Genomic DNA, 24,406 nt, shown 5'->3' with positions numbered 1-24,406 from the left:
TGTGGCAAAAAGCTAAAATTTACCCACAGTTATATACCTGGTTTTGAATACCTTTTTACCTTTTAAATACCCTGTATTTAACCTTTTTTTTAAACAAATTTCGCCGCAGAAAGAAATGACAGACAACCAGTTTAAACAATAATTTAACTTTTATTTAAAATATTTTTTTTTTGTAAACTGTTTTTAAAGTTAAAAAAACTTTTTTAATAAAGGTTTGAAACCAACAGGGCATTTTTATTACAAAATACATCATAAATCTGTGTAGTGTGGGGTGGAAATACTGCTGGAGGGGCTGCGGGACACTTCGACAATGGGAGTGTGGAGAGAGGACTGGGATCGTGGTGGGGAAGGAACAGTTAGAGGTGATGGTGTGGAAAAAGCTACAGAATGGGTGGACATGTGGGAGGCAGAAGAGGTGGTGGGCGGTGGAGTGGAGGGTTGGGCAGGGACTGTAGGAGCAGATGATATTGATGGAAAGTTGTATGGGGAAGGAGTTTGGTGCGGGGAAGGAGTTTGGTACGGGGCAGGTTGCTGGAAGTGGGGAGATGTCTGGTACTGGGGAGGTTGCTGGTACTGGGAAGGTTGCTGTACTGGTGAGGTTGCTGGTATGTAATAGGAGGGGGAGGATGGAAAGTGGCTGGAGGGGGTGCAGATGTAATAGGAGGGGGAGGATGGAAAGTGGCTGGAGGGGGTGCAGGTGGAGGAACTACAGTGGTGGGAGGTGGAGGTTGGGAGGTAACCTGCTGTAGAGCACCGTGGCACGAATGCATTACATGCATCTGCTGGGTAGGAGATAGTGTTGCCATGCGCTCCACAACAGACCTGAAAAAGGTGTGGTTTGGCGAAGATCTTGCTTCTGAATGCATGGTTTGCAGAAGTGTCTTCACCTCCAGAATGCTGGAGTTGATCTGCTGAAAGCCTGCGGAGATTTGCTCTGACAAGACTTTTAGACAGTTCTGGAAAGATGCATTCAGATGCAAGAACTCTGGCGCATAACTCTTTTCCTGACCCCTCTGCCGCTGCCGCCCAGTACCCGCAGGTGTACTAGAGGTGGCAGGGGCAGAAGGGTGGGGTAAAGGGAAAGCGATCTCCTCACCAGCAGCTTCATGTAATGTAGGCGGCCACGATGCTCCTGTGCTGGTGGATGGGACAGATGGGTCGAATGTGTGGGAAGGCTGGGAAGGTGCAGATGTACCGGGGCGGTCGAAGTGTCCCTCGGTGCCGGTCTCCTCAGGGATCGCCTCAGAAGGGTCCAATCGTGCAGGCTCCCGAGTGCTGCTCACCGTGCTGTGGAATAAAGAGAAAAAAAAACAATTAAAATACTGACATGGTATGGCCCTGGCTGAAAAAAAAAAGTTACATTTTTTTCACATGTGGTGTGTAATATTTACCTTCTAGTGACCATTGTTTCCCGGAGGAACGACAGGGCTTGTGCGTACTTGTACTTGCTCCTGCGTCCTCCAGATCCACTCGGGGCCCACATCTCTTTATTGAACTCCTTCTTGAAACGATCCCTCACAGACCGCCACCGATTCACAATTCTGTTCCCTGAAACGAGAAAGGAGTGGTTAGTATACAACATCAGTGTTTCACAAACTCCAGTCCTCATGGTCCCCAGGGGTCATGTTTTCAGGATTTCCATAGTAAATAGAAATCCTGAACACATGATCCGTGGGGACCACGAGGACTGGAGTTCGGGAAACACTGGTTTACATCAAGCAACCGGTACTGTATATACTTACGCTCTTTAATCTGGGCCCGAACATCGAGGTCCTCCCAGCGGCCCTCAAGGAGCGAACAGATTTCCTCCCAGAGTCGTCGGGTAACGATCAGGTCAGCATGGCGGCGGTCAGCCATATTCCAGAGCGGCTCCCTTTCTCTGACGAGATCGATGAGGTGGTCCACATCGAGTCCTCCATCCTCACCGTCAGAGTCGGGAGCACGCTGTGAAGGCTGTTAAAGAAAAAGACAAAAATAACATAATTAGCCTCCACAAAAGAAATGAAATAAAAAGTGCAAAAAAACAAAGCAAAAATATTTATACTTACACGCTGGTGACCGCCGCGTTGCTGTCGCCGACGACCTGGGAGGCACTGCGAGGACCTCTTGGCCGAGCACCAGATTGGGAAGACTAGAGAAGAAAACAAAAAATGTTATGTCTTTGGATGTAGGCATTTGTTTGCTGTGTGTGGTCTGCAGAACATTGTTTTCTATGTGTTGTGTGTAGTGTGATGTTGTGTTTCTGCGTTTGATGCAAAAAACTTACCAATTGTGAGCCCACTCCAAGTGTCTGTCCACCCCTTCCTTCTTCTTCTGGGAGCTCCTCTTCATCTTGTGAATCCTGTTTTGAAATAAAAGGCAATGAATAGACATATATTACAGAGATGATGGATTTTGGAAATAAAAACTTACCGTCAAACGCTGACAATGCGAGGGAGGGCTCCCAGAAGAAGATGTGCTGTCTTCCTGATGGCCAGACTCCATGGCTGTGGGTGGTGTTCCAGCTGCTGCCATTGCTGCTGCTGCTGCTGCATCTATTGGGCGGCTGTTGAATAAAGAGAAACAAAGGGCCAATGAATATCTTGATATTCAATAGCCCTAGTTTGGAGGAACGGGGGATTTGATAATTACCGTCTCTCATCTGCTTCTGGCCTCCCCTCCTCAGCATGTTCCATTTGCTGCTCCATTTGGGGTGGTGGTGGTGCTGATGGTGCTGCAGTGGTCTCCTGCCTTCTCCTGCTGCGCTTGGTTGCTTTCTTGGGTGGCATGTTGGGTGTGGCTGTGGGTCCCACTGTCTTGCTTTTATATATGTCTTGTGGGCAGAGCTACTGAGCATGCTCAGACCAAAAAACCGGATCCGGCCACCGGATCCGGCTTTCGCCGGATCAGGCGCATTGCGGCGCTCATAGGCTTTCATTGTGTGAAAAAGCCGGACGTGCCGGATCCGGCGTGTCCGGCTTTTTCGCCAGAGACAAAAAACGTTACAGTAGCCGTTTTTTCCAGACGCCGGATTGAGACACATTGCCGGATCCGGCGAAAACCGGATGAAACGCATGGCCATCCGGCCCGATCCGGCGCAAATGCAAGTCAATGGGGGGGAAACCGGATCCGGCATTGCATTTCGCCGGATCCGGTTTCTGTCAAAAGCGCCGGATCGCGCCTGACGGCGAAAACCTGATGTGTGAAAGAGGCCTTAATAGCATTTGAGAGGTCAGATGATAGTTTGATCCTGTTCTTGTAATGTTTTCCTCCTAACAACTTTTATCTAAGTAATACATTGGATTGAACCCCTGGAGGAAACTCCATGAGTCTTGGTTCTGGACAAACAAGAGGCCACAGTAGACTTCCAATCGTTTGCAAGTCCATAACCATAATGGACCTTTTTACCATGTTGGAAAAAAAATGTATGCTTCTACCTTTTCAACTAGAAACATTTCTATTGATCATACTGATTGTAATGATGCGCACTTTACAGTTCACAGTAATGTGCACTCATCAGTATTCTGACCTATAGGCATTCATTACTGAGATTTTTTATTCTTTATGGTTTTCTAATTTGACTATTAATAAATGTTGCATAAAGGAAAAATCTGGTTGGCGATCCTAGTGGACCCAACTGATCACTGCTTGTGTGAACTGATGATATCACCTGTGTTGTCAGGGTAAGATGCCACTACATGTGGAAAATGCTCCCAATGTAGGCCCAAAACACACACAGATATTTCTATGAGCAGACAAATTTTGAATTTTTTGGTGGGTAACTAGGAGCTGCATGAAATACAGTTGCATACATAAAGGTTTTATATCTAGTATATAAGTCTTAAAGAATCTAGAGAGGGGTAAAAGCGCACACTTTAGGGCAGTACCATTTAAAAAGAACACCACTGGGGGGTGACTGCGCTCACCTGGTGGTGTTGTGTGAAGGCACCGGTTAAACACCTGTTTAAGCGTGAATATCTGCTGATGCCCCATAGCTGGATTAGACATATTCCAGATATCTATCCACGAGAATGGAGAGAATCACGTTAGGCAGAAAATGTGTAGCCTTGGAGCTTCAGATATGGTTTTTATTAGTACCAACGTGTTTCGGCCCCAAACCTGCACCTTTCTTAAGGACATAGAACAAATGGTTAGTGTATAAATCTGATTTCTCTGACATACTGCAGCATTTCTAAGCATGATTGGTGACCTGTGCAGAAGTCATAGTGCAAGAAGGGGATGGAGGTGAGCTGCGATCACCGCCTATTGTGAGTGCGTCACCTGCTGCTTATAGAGGTATTATCTGTCCTTGTAACTATGTCTGCAATGATAATGAAATAGCAAGAGAAAAGTGATCTCTACAAACTAGGAACACTGAGTCTAATGCTAGGCTTAGTGGCCAGCTTGAAATCTGTAACATTTCAATTATTTTTTGTTATACAGTGATATGAAATCTAAAAAATAAATTACCAAAATTAAAAGATTAGCATAAAAACTTGATTTAAACAATAGCTCGTTTTTGGATGACACATTCCTTTTAAGTTTATTATTTTTCTACTTTTAACTATTTTTGGGGATTATACTCATGGATGACTTGTTAATTATAATAATCTTTATTTTTATATAGAGCTAACATATTCCGCAGCGCTTTACAGTTTTGCACACATTTTCATCATCGTCGCCGATGGGGCTCACAATCTAAATTCCCTATCAGTATGTCTTTGGAATGTGGGAGGAAACCCACGCAAACACGGGGAGAACATACAAACTCCTTGCAGATGTTGGGATTCGAACCCAAGACTCTAGCGCTGCAATGCTATCCACTGAGCCACCGTGCTGACCTAATTCAGAAATGTAGAGAGGTATATATCCTTCCAGTCTATTGCCTCTGAAACAGGTGGCTTAATCTACATATATTTTCTTATTGGCTGGCATTAGTAGTTATACCTATCTGATCCCTCTACCAAATAACCCCTGAAGAAGCAGTGGTGAAACATGTGTTTGGTCTTGTGGTGGGTGAACTCATCACTGTCATGAAGTTCTTCCTTTTTTTCCCTTGGGGATATGTAAATAATACTTTACTACTACTAATATTCATTATTATATATATTTGGGATATTTGTACATTTAACTTTATCAGCTAAATAATTCTATTAAATGTTTCATGTACATGCATACAGGCATTTATTTTACCTACTACTATAGGATCATACTTTTTTGATCACCTGCGATTTTGCTTTCTTTGTAGACATGTACTTGTGAAACGTCCATGATTATCTCACCTGCCACTTACACATATGGTTATATGTACACACATGCACATATGTATCACATAGCTTTTATAAGCTGTCTCTGTTTGTCTTTTGGTGTTTGCTTTAATTATTTTTCATATACATGTTCTTAATGAATCCATTCAATAAAATGTACATTTTTAATGATTCTTGTGATATATTTTGTCCCCGGCACAATTCTTTTATTTCTTTGGTTATTTAATTATTTTTGTGTCACAAGGGGAAGGGCTATACCTTTAGGTTAATTGAGATATCTTGATATATTCCTAAATCGCAGATTTTCTATTTCAGAAAATGTTATGATTACACATCAGCTCCATTCATCAGAGTGAGTTTGTATTGACGGCAGCAGCACACATTTCAGTTTGCCATACTTAGATAAATGAGACGGTCACAGGATTTCTGCAAAAAATCAGTTGTGTGTTTTATTTGATCTAATGAGGTCAAATGTTTTCTTCGTCGTTTTATTTGTGCCATTCTGGAGAAGAGTAAACGGCTTCTATAGGATCTGACTGAGGACCACTGCATAGGGGATATGGGCATGCGGGCATTCGTCTTAAAGCTACATGTTTGTTTCAATCAGGACTTGAACTGAGAGACTGGCAGGGACCCTTTCAGGCTATACAAAATCATCTTGTTAGTCATAAAGTTGTCATAACTATCCTATAGAAAGATACAAGCCTCCGGGTACATTCAGGCTGCTTCTTGGAAACTATGTACTCATTTCTTCTTTTTTACTGAATCTTTATAGTAAGGTCATCTAACACTTTCTAAAGCTTCTTATTTATCATCATTTTTATATTACACCTTATAATATAAATATACCCTGTCCCTGATATACCAAACAGTGCCACCATTAACTTGTTACTGGATTTTTACATAGCCACAACCTTTACAGTATTCAAGTAAGATGTGTATGTATGTAAGTCCCCAACCCCCTCTGCATATCACAAAAATATGTTTTATAATCACCCCATAAGGAGCAATCCTGTCCTATGGACATGACGGGTCTTGCTTCGGCGCATCCTCTCTCATCACAATCGTTATCCACCTGCTTGCTTAATGTGGATGACGTGTCTTATGTCATCCACAGAGCGCCACCCAATCGCGCTCCTGCATAGGTGCACTTTGCTCTGCCATGCTGATGTCAGAGCAAAGTTGTCTAATGCGCATGTGTTGGGAAAGGCCAAAGAGCACCGATAAACCAGAAGTAAAGCCAGCATATGCGCACAACAGTCCTTTGCTCTGCCCTCAGTACACCCGGAAGTACACCTGCACGGGAACGCAATTGCGGTACACTCCAGGACCTTCATATGCTTCTTATGAAGCCACTCCTTCGTTGCACTGGTGGTGTGCTTGGGATCATTATCATGCTGAAAGACCCATCCACATTTTATCTTCAATGCCCTTGCTGATGGAAGGAGGTTTGCACTCAAAATCTCACAATACATGACCCCATTCATACTTTCATGTACACGGATCAGTCCTCCTGCACCCTTTGCAGAGAAACAGCCCCAAAGCATGATGTTGCCACCCTCATGCTTCACAGTAGGTATGGTGTTCTTTGGATGCAACTCAGCATTCTGTCTCCTCCAAACATGATAAGGTTTGTTTATACCATACAGATCTACTTTGGTTCATCAGATCATATGACATTCTACCAACACTCTTCTGAATAATCCAAATGCTCTCTAGCAAAATTCAGACAGGACCAGACATGTACTGGCTTAAGCAGGGAGTTACGTCTAGCACTGCAGGATTTGAGTCCATGGTGGCGTAGTGTGTTACTGATGGTAGCCTTTGTTATGGTGGTCCCAGCTTTATGCAGGTCATTCACTAGGTCCCCGCGTGTCCTTCTGGGATTTTTGCTCACCTTTCTTGTGATCACTTTGACCCCATGGGATGAGAACTTGTGTGGAGCTCGAGATCGAGGGAGATTATCAGTGGTCTTGTATGTCTTCCATTTTCATATTATTGCTCCCACAGTTGATTTCAACACACCAAGCTGCTTGCCTATTGCAGATTCAGTCTTTCCAGCCTTGTGCAGGGCTACAATTTTGTTTCTGGTGTCCTTCGACAGCTCTTTGGTCTTCAACATAGTGGAGTTTGGAGTGTGACTGTTTGAGGTTGCGGACAGGTGTCTTTTATACTGATAACAAGTTCAAACAGGTTCCATTACTACAGGTAATGAGTGGAGGATACAGGAGACTCTTAACGAAGTTACAGGTCTGTGAGAGCCAGAAATCTTGCATGTTTTTAGGTGACCAAATACATATTTTCCACCATAGTTTGCAAAATAAATCTTGCCAAATCAGACAAGGTGATTTTCTGGATTTGTTTTCTCATTTTGACTCTCAAAGTTGTAGTCTACCTATGATGTCAATTACTGGCCTCTCTCATCTATTTAAGTGGGAGAACTTGCACAATTGGTGGCTGACTAAATACTTTTTTCCCCACTGTATTTGACTAAACTGGTTTTATATGTTTAGGGATAGGCATGCTGATTTTATGAAACAAAGAACAATATTTCTTCTTTTGTCATTATACTGCTGTAAGCAGAAGAACAGGGCAGGAGGACCCTTTCTTACTCCGGGTCTGGAACTGTCGGGGCTGTATCCTCTTTTCTCTGGGGAAAGCTTAAAGAACCGGACCAACCTTTGCACTTAGCAGCTGGGGGCGTGTCTGAGACAAAAAAAGGGAAAGCGCGCGGAAGCAGACAGGCTTGGCGGGAACAGACAGCGGGCAGCAGGGGGAGGTGAGTGCTCCGTCTTTCGAGCACCGTAGCAGAGCAGGCCCGTGCTCCAGCATCCCCACCACCGCTAGCAGAGACTGTGAACTGAGGAACACTGTGTGCCCGTTGGCCCCCGCAAAGCAAGTTGCCAAATGCTCGCATGCCATCTAAGAAGTACCAGGTGTGTGACCATAATCTGAATCCTGACCCCCAATGCTTGTTTGTCATCCCACTTTGGGCTCCAACATTGCTGTGGCCTGTGCCTTGTCCTCCACAGCACTCGCTGGACTGAAGATCCCAGAGGAGACACTAGAGACTCACCACTGCCGAAAGGATGAAGCTCGTCATTGTCTACAGGACTTCACCGGATTAACCCTGCGCTGACCGTTGTCAGCACCAACACTTGTTTCTTGGACTCTACAGTCTGGAAGTTGTCAGAACGTATAAGTGATACCTTAAGAACTGCTACCGTCATTACCCCCATTGTGTCCAAACTTCATACCCTGCATTAACTGCTACCCGCATTACCCCTGTTTAATTCTTTACCCCTTGCGTGGAGTACATATCTGCTAAAGTAAAAATACGTTAAATCTTTCTCTGTCTCCTGTCCGTCACTGCATCGCGCAACCTGCTCACACTGCCATACGATAGTCCAACTTTAGGGGAAAAATAATAAAAGTTTATTATGCGTTGAAATAAAAAAGACTACTAACCGACCTCTTCAATGCCCTGTTCAATCTGGATTAATGCTCTTGACTCTTGCCAATCCTTGTTAACAAGCTGGCAGGCGCAGCATATGACCACTGCATCCAGTGCTCTCAGCTGCCATGTGCAGTATTAATGGAATCACCACTTGGCAGATACTAATGTGTAGCTTGTAAATAAGGACCACCAAAGACAGTATTCAGGATTAGCACTGAATCAGCAGTACATATAAAAAGATGAGGAACGCATTTTTAATTTATATTTGTGGCTTTGTATTTTTTTCTGAAATCAGAAAACACCTTTAAATAATAACATATGACAAGGTATAATAACCACCCAGGTGTTCTTACTATCTACTTACATTCAGGGCCATTTTTAGGCAAAGTGGGGCCCTAGGCAAAAGTTTAAAATGGGGCCCCAAATGCTAACAAATTGCAACATCATACAGAAACATTTTGGCTGTATTTACATGCGCTGATTTCAGGCCACTAAACGAGTGTGATCAACAATATTGAAGTCATTTGCCACTTGTTTCCCAGCCCCTTTACACCAGCTGAGGAATAATGATGGGAACAGAATGATAACTAGTAGATCAATGTGTCCACATACAATATCATCTTAGCAGCATATCTGCAGTTTTCACTGAGCGATGTGCTGATGAGATTACAGTAATGATTTTTGTTCTGGCATAAACAATCCAATCACTTGATGAATATCCTGCATTTTGCACTCCCCCTAGTCCTCCATATAGTATAATACACCCCCATAGTCCTCCATATAGTATAATATACTCACCATATTCCTCCATATAGTATAATGTACTCCCCCCTAGTCCTCCATATAGTATAATACACTCCCCATAGTCCTCTATAGAGTATAATACACTACCCATAGTCCTCTATAGAGTATAATCCACTCCCCATAGTCCTCCATAGAGTATAATGCAGTCCCCATATAGAATATAATTCTGACCTCATATAGTGTGAGTATAGTATATGAGTAATAGTATACGCAACCCCCACATAGAATATAATACAGTCGCCCATAGAATATAAGGGATTCCTATAGTATTATGGTCTCCACGTACTAACTCACTCATTGATATATACCATATTCATGGGCGTGGAGAGCAGTGAAGATTCATTCCCTTTAGTAACGGGCACATGTGATTGTCCAGCAGCAGGAAGCCTGCAGCTGCGGCTACTGAATATGAATGAATATTCATTGCTCTTCACTCCTATAGTCCCTCCAATCTCTCGCCCTCCAGTCGGTGCCAGGTTCAGTGCATAGCGGTGGGAGGGACTATTGGCGTGGGGAGCAGTGAATATGAATTTCTCTTTAGCAACGGGCACAGGCTTTAGCCACAGCAGCCGCTCTTGCCTCCTGTCACCCACTGTTCTGCTGCTGCTTCACTGGCACTGGGTGGGCCCCCTGACTCATGGGCCCAATAGCAGCTGCATGGTGTGCCTCTATTAGCGACACGCCACAGGCTGGGGGTAGGGGCGGACACTAATAGCTTGAAATGTGTCTGGGCCCCCCTCCCTGCCTGGTACACTGCATATGATGATGGCAATCTGGCAATGGGACCCTGGAGCCTCAGGGGCGTACATAGCAATCACAGGGCCCCCACACCTCTCATCTATATATATAAACGCCTTATCATGTCTGTCTGTAACCGAAATCCTGCTGCGCTGATTGGTCGCGGCCACCAGGCCATAACCAGTCAGCAACAGGCACAGTGCGCAGGCGCAGTGCGCATTTAGCAGGACGCACGCCACTGGTACCGTGCCATCGGGAGATCAGCGGCGCCCGGTACTGCTGATGACGTCACGCTCTCGCGAGAGGACGTCAGCAGCGGTCTTTGGCGCAAAGCAGTACTGGGAACAGAAGATGCTGGCAGCATGGAGAGGAGGGACAGATTCCGGGGGCCATCGGATGGTAAGTATATCACTATTTTTTATTTTAATCTGCCGCTGGCCATATTCTAGAGTACCCGATGCTTTAGAATCGGGCCAGCAGCTAGTATATATATATATATATACTATGTGTTTGTAATAAATATATACATATCCATTAGCATTCGGTTCTGCTGGTTCCAGCGCAGTCAGACTTGCAGCCAAGTGACAACAACAACTAGTGTCCACTATGTCAGTGAATAGAACACTACAGACATGGCTAACACTGTAGTTGGCACATGACAGCAAGTGTGCAGAGCGCCTCCTCATCGTTATGTGATAACTGCTGGAACCGGCAGAGCCTGACCATGTATGTATTATATGTATTATATTACATTATATGTCTGGTATCTGCTCTACATATACCGTACATACATACAAACATATAGCATACATATATACTGTACATACAGACAGACACAAATACATATATCGTACATACACACACACATACCGTACATACATACACTGCACATACACACAGATGCATATGCATATATCGTATATGCAAACACACACATTTACCATACATATACACAGATACACATACTTATACCATCATACATACACATACCGTACATCCACACATGCATATACCATACATACACACAGATACACTTACATATACCGTACATACATACACACACATATACCATACATGCATACACACATACCGTACATGCATACACACACATATACCGTACATGCATAGACACACATATACCATACATACATACAGATACACATACCATACATACACACACATACCATACATACATACAGTTATATACACATATAGTATACACATACCGTACACATATACATACACATATACTGTACATACTGTACATGCACATAAACATACATATATACATACAAATTTATCACACATACACAGATACACACATATACTATTCATACATACACACATAGACATATACATATACTGTACATGCATACACACATACATGCAAATAAACCATACATGCACACACATATACCATGCATACATACACAGAAAAACACACAGAAGCATACACATAGATAAACACATACTGTACATACACAGATGCACACATACATACATACATATACAAGCACATACATACACATACTAATCTGTGATATCAGGTGATCAGATGAGCCCTGGAGGAAGTCGGCCTCATAGCTCAGCTGGAGAGGGCTGCAGAACTTACTGTGGGGGATTGGGACATAGCAGACAGTACTGATATCAGCCCCCTGGTGCTGCCATGCTGCCCCGTGCAGGGAGGCTACTCCCCCATCTATTCCCTGTGAGGAGATGCTGCAGCCTGCTGGGATCAGAAAAGTGGAGGGAGCAGAAGACCCCCTGTAACTCCTGCTCTTCCTCCACTGATGTCTCTCTGTATTGTGCGGCCCAGGGCTCCTGGCTGTAGGTGAGTACTCACCATTGGGACACACCATGCAGGAGGACAGAGACGGCAGCCAGTGAGTGCTCTCCTCAGTCTGGTGAGGAAAGCGTTCATTGGCCAGCGTCTCTTCCTGCATGACATGCCCCCTTTTTGAACTCCTGCAATCTACACGCTGCTCTCTCCCGGCACTGGGTGATCACATGATTACAAGAGGAAGTGAGAGAGGCCCGATCCTGCATGATACTGGGCCTGCCTGCAGGGTCCCCCTCCAACGCTAGGCCCTGGAGCAGTGCCACCGGCAGGATGTCCGCCTCTGGCTAGGTGTCCCTAGGGCAGCGGGGGGCCCTAGGCAGCTGCCTAGTCTGCCTGCCCTTAACGCCGGCCCTGCTTACATTAATTCAATGAAATTGTATAAATAACTATTAAGTGGTGTGGAGTGCACTAAATCCAAAAAACCTTTTGAAAATTATCTCTTAAAGGGAATCTGTCAGCAGATTTTTGCTATGTAATTTGAGGACAGCATGAGTTGGGGCTGAGAGCCTGATTTCAGGGATTTGTCACTTGTTAAGATGTATGCTGTGGTTTCAATACAAAGAATGTTTTACCATGAGGGAATTATTACTGCCTGGACTGCAGCTCACATGAGCCCCGATCATACCACACCCCCTCTTCTGATAATCAGCTCATTGTCAATAGACAATGTACACAAAAGCTGTGATGTGGGTGGGTAGGGTTTTCTGAGCTATGCTACATCTAAATATTCTGATTGTTTACTGGGTGCAGCAGTTGTGACACAAAGAGGTAGCATAACCTGGTGACATATTCATTTTAACAGTTTATCCTACAAAGTCCTAAAGAATGAACATTTTAATCTAGAAGAGGCTCTACTAATTTGATTAAAGATAAGTTAATATTTCTTATCAAAAGACATTTGAACTTTCATTAACTATGATTTTATTTCCCTATTTTAGAACCATGTGATGAAATTAAAGTGAGAAGTCACAGTACAGAACCTTTACCAAAGTTGGAAAACAAAGAGCGATCTGGTCACAACCATTCATCACCATCCTCCAGAGAGTCATTTAAATCTCAGGAATGGGATGGAACTCCGGTCTCAACACATGTGTCTACTAGGCTTGGAAGATCATCTGTGAGCCCAACAATGTTAGCAGGAAACAGCAGTTCAGGTAAGAGATCTGAAAACATGAAGGGGGTTGATGCCTTTCCTGATGATGTATAAATGATTTAAAATAATTAGTAATTCTGTAGTAATTGTCTATAAAGTGTTTATTTGAATCATATTAATTTGGTAAAATGGAAATTGTTTGTAAAAAATAAGCAACTTTCCAACTTACTTGTTACTTAAAATTTTCATCATCCTCAAGAATGAATAATTTAATGTTATCGTTTACTGCCCATTTCCATAGCTACTGTCTGCCTCTGCAGTCTCTCCGAGGTAGCTGGTCTCCTAGGTAAGGAGTTCAGTGTTTACAAGTTCTTTTCTATTGAGTTTGTAATCTTAGCTCCCAGGATCGGGCCATATTCATTACCACTACACTCCTGCAGGGGCAAAGCTGCTTCTGTTTCCGGCATCAGAGATTGCACAGTTGGGACCAAGGACACAACATTGCAAAAACTATAAGTCAATCAGTCTGGAGCGCTCCTACCCTGTTAAGCAGGAAGACAGGAGGCTGAGTAGAAGTGCACTCCTGAGGATTGAGCAAAAGCTGATTCATTAGGTTCAGACTCTGATCGCATCAGACCATGATATTCATGGGAGTTTCACCATTTCTCAGGTTATTCGGTATTATATGTTGTTATAGATTATTTAATTATTATATGTGATGGTTAAACACATTAGTAGATTACTTTGTACCTTTAAACTGGTTGTCCACTACCATTCAACCGATTTAATAATCGTTTCAGGGAGGTGGAACAAGGAAAGGAAAGGATAGTCACCTCCTGGACCATCACCGTTCCTCCATACTAGTCACTGCATCCACCACCAATTCTTCAGCATCAACATCTGGCCAGGATATCACTTGAGTGATGCAGCTCATCATCATGTTTTGATCAGCTGCAATGTTCACATTATTTCCAAGGGAAAGAAACGTCATTACTTATGGCTCCAACAAAATATGAATGCTGCAGCTGATCAGTGGCTGCTGTCAAGGGATAGAAGCAGTAAAGAGTATGAAAGAATGGCACTGGTCCAGGAGGTGAGCATAGTCTGTTTTTTCTCACATCCCCTGGGCCCTATAATAGGGGTTGTCTAGTAGCAGACGACCCCTTTAAATGCAATAGCTTTATTGCATATTCAGCAGGCTAGAATTGATGAAATTTCACTAATTTTCTCAGATTTCTTCCTACTTCATAATATTCCTTTCATTTAACTCTCTACAGCAGAGATCAACCTTTCAGTTGTGATCCACGTTGATGTGTAAATTTGATTTTACTTTGACAATCTAGGTGTCACTATGGTGGCATAGCTTCCCCATCACACAATAAACCTAAGTGCTATATGAGCCTTCCAAACCACTGGTTGGTATTTTTCTGCTCCAAATTGCAAGTAATCTAGAAAAAAATAATGTAATTGCTACGATTTTAATGGCATGTATGATTTTTTTTTAATTTTGCAGAAATGAAAATAAGCTGCAAATTAGGTCGATCTGCTTCCACGTCAGGTGTGCCTCCTCCTTCAGTAACTCCCCTCAGGCTAGCCAATGAGCAACAACACAGCCAGGTACCACCGTTACCCAGTAGTGAATGACGTCATGTGATTCAACATGCCAAATACTTTCCACTTCTGTGTCTGTCATCTGTTGCCGTCAGCTGTGTGTGTCTGTCTTCGTATGGTCCACTCTCTGTCTACCATTAGTCAACAAAGTCATCCGCCGCTCTGTTCACGGAGGATCTTTGTATATCTTTTTCCTGTAGTTCTTCGTTGATCCAGGTTCTACTCATTTTGTAAATTTACTGTAACATTTTACTATTTGTACTTTAAGTTATTTTTTTTTTTACACTTTGTGCACATTTTTACTGTCTTAGTTTGATAAATTTCACAGCCTTGTTTATGTGTATAGATGACTGTCTTGTCTGCCAAAACAATTCCATTGTTAATGATTTATACATGCATTTTAACATTCTCCCTTCTGTATTGTTAGATATGTGACATTTTTTTGCATTTACGGTTATTTGGTGTTGGTGCATGTTTATATACGATCTGAGGTGTCACTGTCTATACACAATACTATACACAGCCATCGTTCTCATTTAAATGGCAGCTACACAAGTTCAGCCCTGTAACATTTAGAATATATTAAAATTAATACAATGAAAATATTGTTGTATATTGTATAAGAGACATTACCCTCTTCATGTGCCAGAGAGCTCTGTAAACTGCCTGGAATTACATATCTCCCTGGCACATAGGGGGCTATACTGAGCCCATTCTATTGCCAAAAAATAAGAATAAGATGTAAGTGTTTATGCATGAAAAGCCATATCTATATTATCTTGAAAAGATAAATAAAAACTGCATCAAAAGACTTTATCACACTTGTGTTGTGCCGATATCTTGTTCTTTTCAATGCATGATTCTGTGTGTCACTATTGTGTTACTTTACCAAACTAACCCTAAGAGTTAGTAACTGGTAAAATGTTCTCATCAGATCTGTTCATGTCTTACACTCACTGTCTAAATGGTTTAGAAACATCTGTCCAGCACATTACAGTGTCTCATATGTCAGTGCAATTGCCATAACCATATGCTAGTATCAGTTCATACGTAATTCTTAAGAAACATTTAGACCCACAATTATAGAGTCATCTGAAAATATACAGTATACAAATATACAGTATGTCAAGTAATTTTCTAATTATATCAATTTTGGTAAAGATCATTAACAAACAATGAGTCCGGCATTACCATTTCAACAAGGGTTTTATTGTTTTTATTATTTGAGGAGCCATAAGGTGTCTGTATGTCTTCGAAACTGACTGCCAAACAGTTTGATGGACAATTTTCTATCCTGCCTTACTCATACAGGTGCACTCTTGCTTTGGTGTGTTTTAAATTTGGAGATTTGAGTAAGCCAGTGCCAAACTATTGATTAGTCCTGCACATCGAAATTTTAGCCGATTCCTCCCTACAAAACTGCTTCAACTTGGCTATGTTGATGGGTTTTCTCCAAAGAACTGTTCATTTAAGACATTCATCCACAACATTTCTAAAGAAGGAATAAAAAGATTGAGCCTTGATATTAAATTTGCTCAATCCTTCTTTGCCCTTGATATATGTTGAGGGAAATTTTGGAGGCCTCTCAAATTTGATGCTCTGCCAATTCAACTGAAAGCTATAGGTTCAGGCAAACTTTATCTAATGTGTATGGGAGAATATAGTTCACAATGTTTTTATTTAACTACAATTATCACCTGCAGAATTATACACTCTACTAGAGATGATTAGATCGATGTGTGGAACTCCAGTCCATCGGCCAGGTCGGTAGCCTCTTGACACTGGATGAGAGATTCACAAATCTCTTACCTTCTTATCTTCCAGGATCCCCAGTACAGTTTTTGATTAGCCAGAGCTGGCACAATGTCATCTCTGAGTCATGCTGAAATTATGTTGCCTACCCTTGGCTAATCAAAGGTATCTCGGGTTGTGAGAAATTTGTGAGCCTCCTGTCCTGAAGCCAGAGACCATGATTCTATCCAGTTTTCTCTACTCTGTACCCATTATGGTTTAATAGGGCTGTGGACACCCAGCTGTTTCAAATACATTGGTTCTTGAAAGTTTGTGAACCCTTAAGAATGTGCAATCTTTCTGTACATATTTGACCTAAATTTACTTTTCACAGATGAGTTGAAATATTTGACTTTTTTCTTTTTTAAAATGAGTAAAATGAGCTATCAGATGTCTGTGAGTTGCAAAAGTATGTGAACCTTTGCTTTCAGTATAACTCCCTTGTGAAGCAATAACTGCATCTTAATGTTTCCAGAAATTGTTGATTAGTCCTGCACATTGACGTTGAGGAATTTTAGCACATTCTTATGTACAAAACAGCTTAAACCCTGTTATGTTGGTGGGTTAGCGGACAAGAACTGTTCACTTCAGGTCCTTCCACATTTCTATAGCATTATGGTTAGGGTTTTGATTGGCCATTCCAAAATTTTAACTTAATTCTTCTAGAACTATTTTTTTGTAGAATAACTTATGTGCTTTGGGTTGTTGACTTGCTTCATGATCCACATTCTATTGAGACTCAGCTCATGGACAGGTGTCTTGACATTTTCCTTTAGAACTTGGTGGTATAATTCATAATTCTTTATTCCAACAATAACAATAATGGCATACAGTCCAGACGCAGATGCAGCAAATTAGGCCAATGCTATGATTTACAGATGGTATAAGTGCCTTTTTTTTTGTCCAAACATAAGGCTTATCATTAAACTAAAAATTTCTATTTTAGTCTCATATGTCTGCAAAACAGTGTTCAATAACTTGGCTTGTTCAGGTGATCTTCAGCAAACTGCAGACATGCTACTTTGTTCTTTTTGGAAAGCAGTGGCTTTCTTCTTGGCATCCTTCCATGCAGTGTTTTTATGTGTCCTCCTGATGATGAACACAAACATTAACATTTGATAATGTGAGAAAAGCCTTTAGTTGCTTAGAGGTTACTTTGTGTTCTTTTGTGAGCTTGTGGACTATTTATTGGTCAACCACTCCTGGGGAGGACAATAATGGCCTTGAGTTTCCTAAATTTCTACACAATCTCTCTGATTGTAGTTTGGTGGAGTTCAAACTCTTTAGAAAGGGTGTTGTAACCTTTTCCAGCCTGATGAGCATCAACAAGTCTTCTGAGGTATAGGTCCTCAGATATCTACTATATTCCTGCCATGATATACAGGTGCTTCTCACAAAATTAGAATATCATCAAAAATTTAATTTATTTCAGTTCTTCAAATCAAAAATTGAAACTCATAAGTTATATAGAGTCATTACAAACAGAGTGATCTATTTCAAGTGTTTATTTCTGTTGATGATTATGGCTTACAGCCAATGAAAACCCAAAAGTCATTATCTCAGTAAATTAGAATAATTAACAAAAAACACCTGCAAAGGCTTCCTAAGCGTTTAAAAAGGTCCCTTAGTCTGTTTCAGTAGGCTCCACAGTCATGGGGAAGACTGCTGAGTTGACAGATGTCCAAAAGGCAGTTATTGACACACTCCTCAAGGACGGTGAGCCACAAATGGTCATTGTGAAAGAAGCTGGCTGTTCACAGAATGCTGTATCCAAAGCATATTAATGGAAAGTTGAGTGGAAGGAAAAAGTGTGGTAGAAAAAGGTGCACAAGCAACCAGTATTAGAAGAGCCTTGGAAGGATTGTTAAGAAAAGACCATTCAAAATTTTGGGGGAGATTCACAAGGAGTGGACTGCTGCTGGAGTGATTGCTTCAAGAGCCACCACACACAGACATATCCAGGACATGGGCTACAAGTGTCACATTCCTTGTGTCAAGCCACTCATGACCAATAGACAACACCAGAAGCGTCTTACCTGGGCCAAGGAGAAAAAAACTGGACTGTTGCTCAGTGCTCCAAGGTGTTGTTTTCAGATGAAGGTAACTTTTGCATTTCATTTGGAAATCAAGGTCCCATAGTCTGGACAAAGAGTGAAGAGGCACACAATTCAAGCTGCTTGAGGTCTAGTGTGAAGTTTCCACAATCAGTGATGGTTTGGGGAGCCATGTCATCTGCTTGTGTAGTTCTACTGTGTTTTATGAAGACCAAAGTCAGCGCAGCTGTCTACCAGGAAATTTTAGAGCACTTCATGCTTTCCTCTGCCGACAAGCTTTATGGAGATGGAAATTTCATTCTCCAGCCGGACTTGGCACCTGTCCACACTGCCAAAATTACCAATACCTGGTTTAAAAACAACAGTATCACTGTGCTTGATTAGCCAGTAAACTCCCCTGACCTTAACCCCATAGAGAATCTATGGGGTATTGTCAAGAGGAAGATGAGACACCAGACCCATCATTGCAGACGAGCTCAAGACTGCTATCAAAGCAACCTGGGCTTCCAAAACACCTCAGCAGTGCCACAGGCTGATCGCCTCCATGCCACGCCGCATTGATGTAGTAATTGATGCAAAATGAGCCCCAACCAAATATTGAGTGCATTTACTGAACATACATTTCAGTAGGACAACATTTTGGATTTTAAAATAATTTTTCAAGCTGGTGTATTTTTAAAGCATTGCAATTTACTGAGATAATGACGCTTGGGTTTTCATTGGGATTAAGCCATAATCATCAACATAACAGAAATAAACACTTGAAGTAGATCACTCTGCTTGTAATGACTCTATATAATATATGCGTTTCACGTTTTGTATTGAAGAACTGAAATAAATTAACTTTTCGATGATATTCTAATTTTGTAAGAAGCACCTGTAGTTCCACAATCGTATAGTGAATATAAGAATTTCATAGATCCCTGTTCTTTATATAAAACATATTGCACACTCATACATGATTGTCTTGCCACTGAGTGGAAATACTGTACTCCAGTTTGACCTTCAAATTATCTGCTAATTTTAAAGGTTCACAAGTTTTGCCACTCTCTGACATGTGATATTGGATAAGTTTCCACATTTATGAAATGACAAATTCTAAAGCCCCCGTTACACATAATGATGTCCCAGCGATCCCACCAACGATCCGACATGGATGGGATCGCTGGGACATCGTTAGGCTGATCACTGATGAGCTGTCACATAGACAGCCCCTCCAGCGATCAGGACCGGCGTACACGCTGGTTTCCAAGGTAAACATCAGGTATCTAAGAGCCGCGCAGCTCCTGGATACCCGACGTTTACATTAGCGTCCAGCGTCGCTGATCTTGCTGCCACACGCAGCGATGCGTGCTGGCCAGTGGAAGACCAGCGATCAAAAATTGTCCCAGGGCGATCGAGCACGATCAGCGATGCCCGGCAGGGGGCCGGTCGCTGATCCCCATCACACACAGCGATCTCGCTGGCGACATCGCTGTGGTGTCACAAGATCAGCGATCTCGCTAGCGAGATCGCTGTGTGTGACGGGGCCTTAATATTTTTGATTCATTTGTTTTACTTGTAGTGGACAAAGTTTACAAGAATAAAGGAATACCAAGCACTATGCCATTTTCTGAGACTGATACTCTCTCACGCAAGGAATGCCTGTCTTCATACATGACCCCATAATGTGTTATGTTTGTGTACAAATATCTATCATCTATCATTTTGGAAGTGGGATAAATACAAGGAAGGCAGCATTACAGCACAAAATCAGATTGTACTATCAATGTTAATACAGGAGCAAGTGTTCACAAACTTATCTATTATTTTAATAACCTGTGAACTTCGGATTTCAAGATGAATGGAATTATCTACTTACTAAACTACAGCAAACCAAACATGAGATATGTCAAACCCAAGGTGTAATGGTGGTTCTCCATATTGTACAAGCAGCAGTAAACCTTAGGCCGGGGTCACACTTGTGAGTATGATGCGAGAAACTCCAAGCAAGTCTCTCACATCAATACCCGGCACTGCCGCCGGCACTCGGGACCAGAGTGTGCGGCTGCATGTATTTCTATGCAGCCGCACACTCCGGTCCCGAGTACCGGCGGCAGTGCCGGGTATTGATGTGAGAGACTCGCGCGAGTTTCTCGCATCGTACTCGTAAGTGTGACTCCGGCCTTACCTAACAAAAAGACGCTCAAATGAGAGGTGTGGACAGATTTTAGGCAGCTACGTAGCAGCTGATAGCAACTTGGCCAGCTGATCTATCACTTATTCGTCAGGCACAAATCACTCCTTTTGATTCTGAAAAGGCAGGCATACCCCTAGGCACCAACCTGTTTAGCAATCCCTCCCTACTGTAGGGCCAGTGCACATGTTCCAATTTTGATGCATTTTTGTCATGTTTCTTTCTGCACAGATTTATCAGAAAACCTGAAGGATTTCGTGATGCCAGCAAAGTGCATGAGAATCCTGAAATCTCAGGAACATGTTGCTTATTTATTCCATGCAGATTTAAATCAGCAGCATGTCAATATGTGCACATGTTCAGTATTTGATGCACACGTTTTTGCACAATTTCTGCATTTCTTGGCAGGAAAAACGCAACGGCAAAACACATGTTTTTGCTGCATTTTTTACTTGCATTTTTGGTGCAGATCCCCCCCTCATTAGTATGGTTGAAATCGCAACAAAAATGCTGAAAGAATTGACACGCTGCAGATTTAAATCTTAAAGTCACAAATAAACCATGTGTGCATGAGATTTCAGGATTTGTGCTAGATCTGCAGTGAAAAAACACAGCAAAAACACAACATGTGCCCACAGCCTCAGCGTTTTTACTGCAGATTTCACCCATACTAATGAGTGGGGAGAAATCTGCACCAAATACGTATATAAAAATGTGTAAAAAAAAAAAAGTGCCTATTATTCGCATTGTTCTTCCTGTCAAGAGATGAAGAAATGGTGCAGAAAATTATGCTACAAATACTTAACTTGTGCACACATGGGTCCTTAAACCGGTCCTGGACATCAACTATAATGACTCTCTTTAGCTGATCACATCTAAGACTACACAGGACTGTCTGTACTCTTTTGGCTTATAAGACGTTATTGTGACCTTTATTTATGTACCCTGATCACGTGGATGATATGCAATATTCTGCCCTGCATCCCCATACTGGCTGTGGGACAAGAAGTCATCCCCCCATACTATGGCACTTGTCACCATATTCTCCATAGTGATATGTTGGACAAGTCGCTACAATTTAACACACAGTGGATCACTTATTCCAAATAACCCCACAAATTTATAGTACAAAGTGTCCACACGTATGTTATATTATATCATTATGTAACTAAAATTACTCTGAAAGGAGAACCTAGACAACTCTCACAATGTAATAAGGCCTTTTTTACATTGCAGCCTGGTGTTCCATTTTCAGCACATAACTGGTTCCATCTGGAATTAAAAAAAAGTTTTGTCAAATTAAATGGGCAGAAGCAGTTTCTTTCTGCTTGATTTTCCTTCAATGGTCATTTCACGTAGATAGATGCACAATAAAGATGCTCCAAAATGGCAGCTGCCATTATCCTCAGTCAGTCGGCTGTCAATGATCTAATGACACCGTGATGAGTACAGTAGTTTTCTGAATTCTAAATGTAGCCAGAAAGTCAGCCTCATTTGCATAGAAAGGAGAAGACAATACAGCGGCTCAATATGACATCATTAATTAATATTACAAGGGCAGGACCTTTCTGATCATCTGATACATTTTACTATACAGCTTATGTATTATTATTATTTGATTAAGTACTCCACAAAAATATAATATTTTAAAAATGTTAAAACTACACAGTAACAGATTGCTGAAATGTAAGTATTACAGAATAATAGAATAAACAGGCAATTCTAACATAAAAAAAATGCAAAGTACAGTAAAAATGAGCAGTGCTGCCATAGTCTTTCCAATCTTAGACCCTTCTATATGGAGCAATGCCAATCCCTCTATCTCAAGTCACTGTGACCCAAGTGTTATATTCTAGTAGGACTTCTCTATCTCCATACAACAGTAATCAAAATGATTCATAACCTTCATTTAAAATTAGGATTATTCATAAAATTTACTAACTTTTTGCTATTTGCAATAAACAAATCAAGCAACAACAGCTAATATAAATCTCAACACAACTCTAATATAATCTCAACACAATTAATATAAGAAGCGGTTTCTCCAAAATAAAATGTCACTTTTAATACATGAACAATAGTCTCTAGCTTACTAATATTCTTTGATTTGCATGCTGCAACTGTCATCTTTGACTTCCATCAAAGTTTTTCTAGGGTTCACATCATGCAACTGAGAACCATTATGAGAAATTCTTCTGTAGCTAAACCTTGATGAAGTTTGAGATATGATTGGGATCATTGTCCTGTTTGAAGGTCCAATGACTGCCAAGCATAAGCTTTGAAGAAGGTGTTTCCAGCATGCAAACTCACGATTATTAATGAAATGGAAGTTATTGCCAATGAGGAATGAGGTAAGATTTATCAGGAATGCTGCCAGAAGCTGGTGTCTCGCTATGCATCACATTTGCATCAGGTCATGACACACCTAACTTTTAATAATCAAGATATAAAAATAAAGATATAGCAAATCACACACATATAAATAGTGCCCAAGAGAACAGTGTAAATAATAAAAATGGTTTGGTCTCACCCATATTGTAACCAGAGGGAGCTGTCCATGAATCAGGAGGGAACAATGATCAAACAGGCGCTGCTAATCTCCCTGTTGTGCCTCATGTAAAGTCTCCCATCCTGACAAGGAGAATACCGAAGTGTGGTCCTGTCCCACTAATTATGTCCCTAATATTCCCTACCAATGCGTTTCGTCCACCAGTAATGGGGACTTATCCAGGGGGGAATGTTTTGAAAATAGCGTGGGTTCAATGAATGTAAGAATCCTAAATATGTTAAATAATAGGGACAAGTAAACGGGTGCCTAAGACTACAGGACACCTTATAAAATGGCTGCATGGCAAAGAAGCAACGTCTAAGCCATGATAGACAGGTCATGACACCCAAAGGTGCTCTACTAAGTACTTAAGAACATTCTCTTGAAGGTGTTGAGTTAGTCTTTGTGTTGAAAGTGGAGGAACCACTTGTAACATTAATTGTGTTGCGATATATAAATGATTCTTATATCATTAGTTTATCGCAAACAGCAGGAAGTTTGTCAATGTTGCTAATAATGCTAATTGGTAATTCTCAATTCCTGCCTATCATGTGTTAGGTGTTCAAGGGCACTATTTCCAAAATCTTCTTTTTCAGGATGACAGCTTTCAGGTACTTTGAAAGACATCTACTCCTCACAAGGCAACAGCTCACCTATATCTTTTCACTCACAAATGCTCTAACTAAGCTACCTATCATACTGTCTACAACCTATGGCCCCAATAATATCTAGGACTGTGCTTCCAGCACCATGTTATAGGTCTACAGGGTGACTATAATTCTGCTATGAATGAAGGAGGCTTTGATTGGAGTGGTAGAAAGGTGAAAATAGCGCAGTAAAAGCGCATGACATATGACAACGAACGTTGCGCTTTCCATAGCGTTATTTTCATTCTTCTAACACTCCACGTAATCTACCTTATTCTGATAAAGGTCAAGATATAGGACTGAAACATTAAAATCATTCTGCATCTATTGGATTGTTTGAATAAATTTCTTCTGTTCATCATATCTGATCTGAGTGCCAAGTTTTCATCTTATTTTCTAAT

At 41.6% G+C, this 24,406-nt stretch overlaps 1 protein-coding gene across 4 annotated transcripts in view; it reads left to right on the top strand.

Moving 5' to 3' along the window:
* Positions 1-24,406, top strand: part of NYAP2 (neuronal tyrosine-phosphorylated phosphoinositide-3-kinase adaptor 2) — a 286,187-nt gene that overhangs the window by 251,524 nt on the left and 10,257 nt on the right. For all 4 annotated transcript variants that reach the window (XM_073579086.1, XM_073579087.1, XM_073579085.1 and 1 more), the window contains 2 exons: positions 13,024-13,239; positions 14,692-14,795. In XM_073579086.1, the coding sequence (XP_073435187.1) occupies positions 13,024-13,239; positions 14,692-14,795 (320 nt within the window). The remainder of the gene's footprint in view (positions 1-13,023; positions 13,240-14,691; positions 14,796-24,406) is intronic.

The sequence above is a fragment of the Dendrobates tinctorius genome, unplaced genomic scaffold, assembly GCF_039654945.1.
Source record: "Dendrobates tinctorius isolate UK_male_01 unplaced genomic scaffold, ASM3965494v1 ptg000060l, whole genome shotgun sequence".
Lineage (NCBI taxonomy): Eukaryota > Metazoa > Chordata > Amphibia > Anura > Dendrobatidae > Dendrobates > Dendrobates tinctorius.
This window is presented reverse-complemented; position numbering and strand designations above follow the sequence as displayed.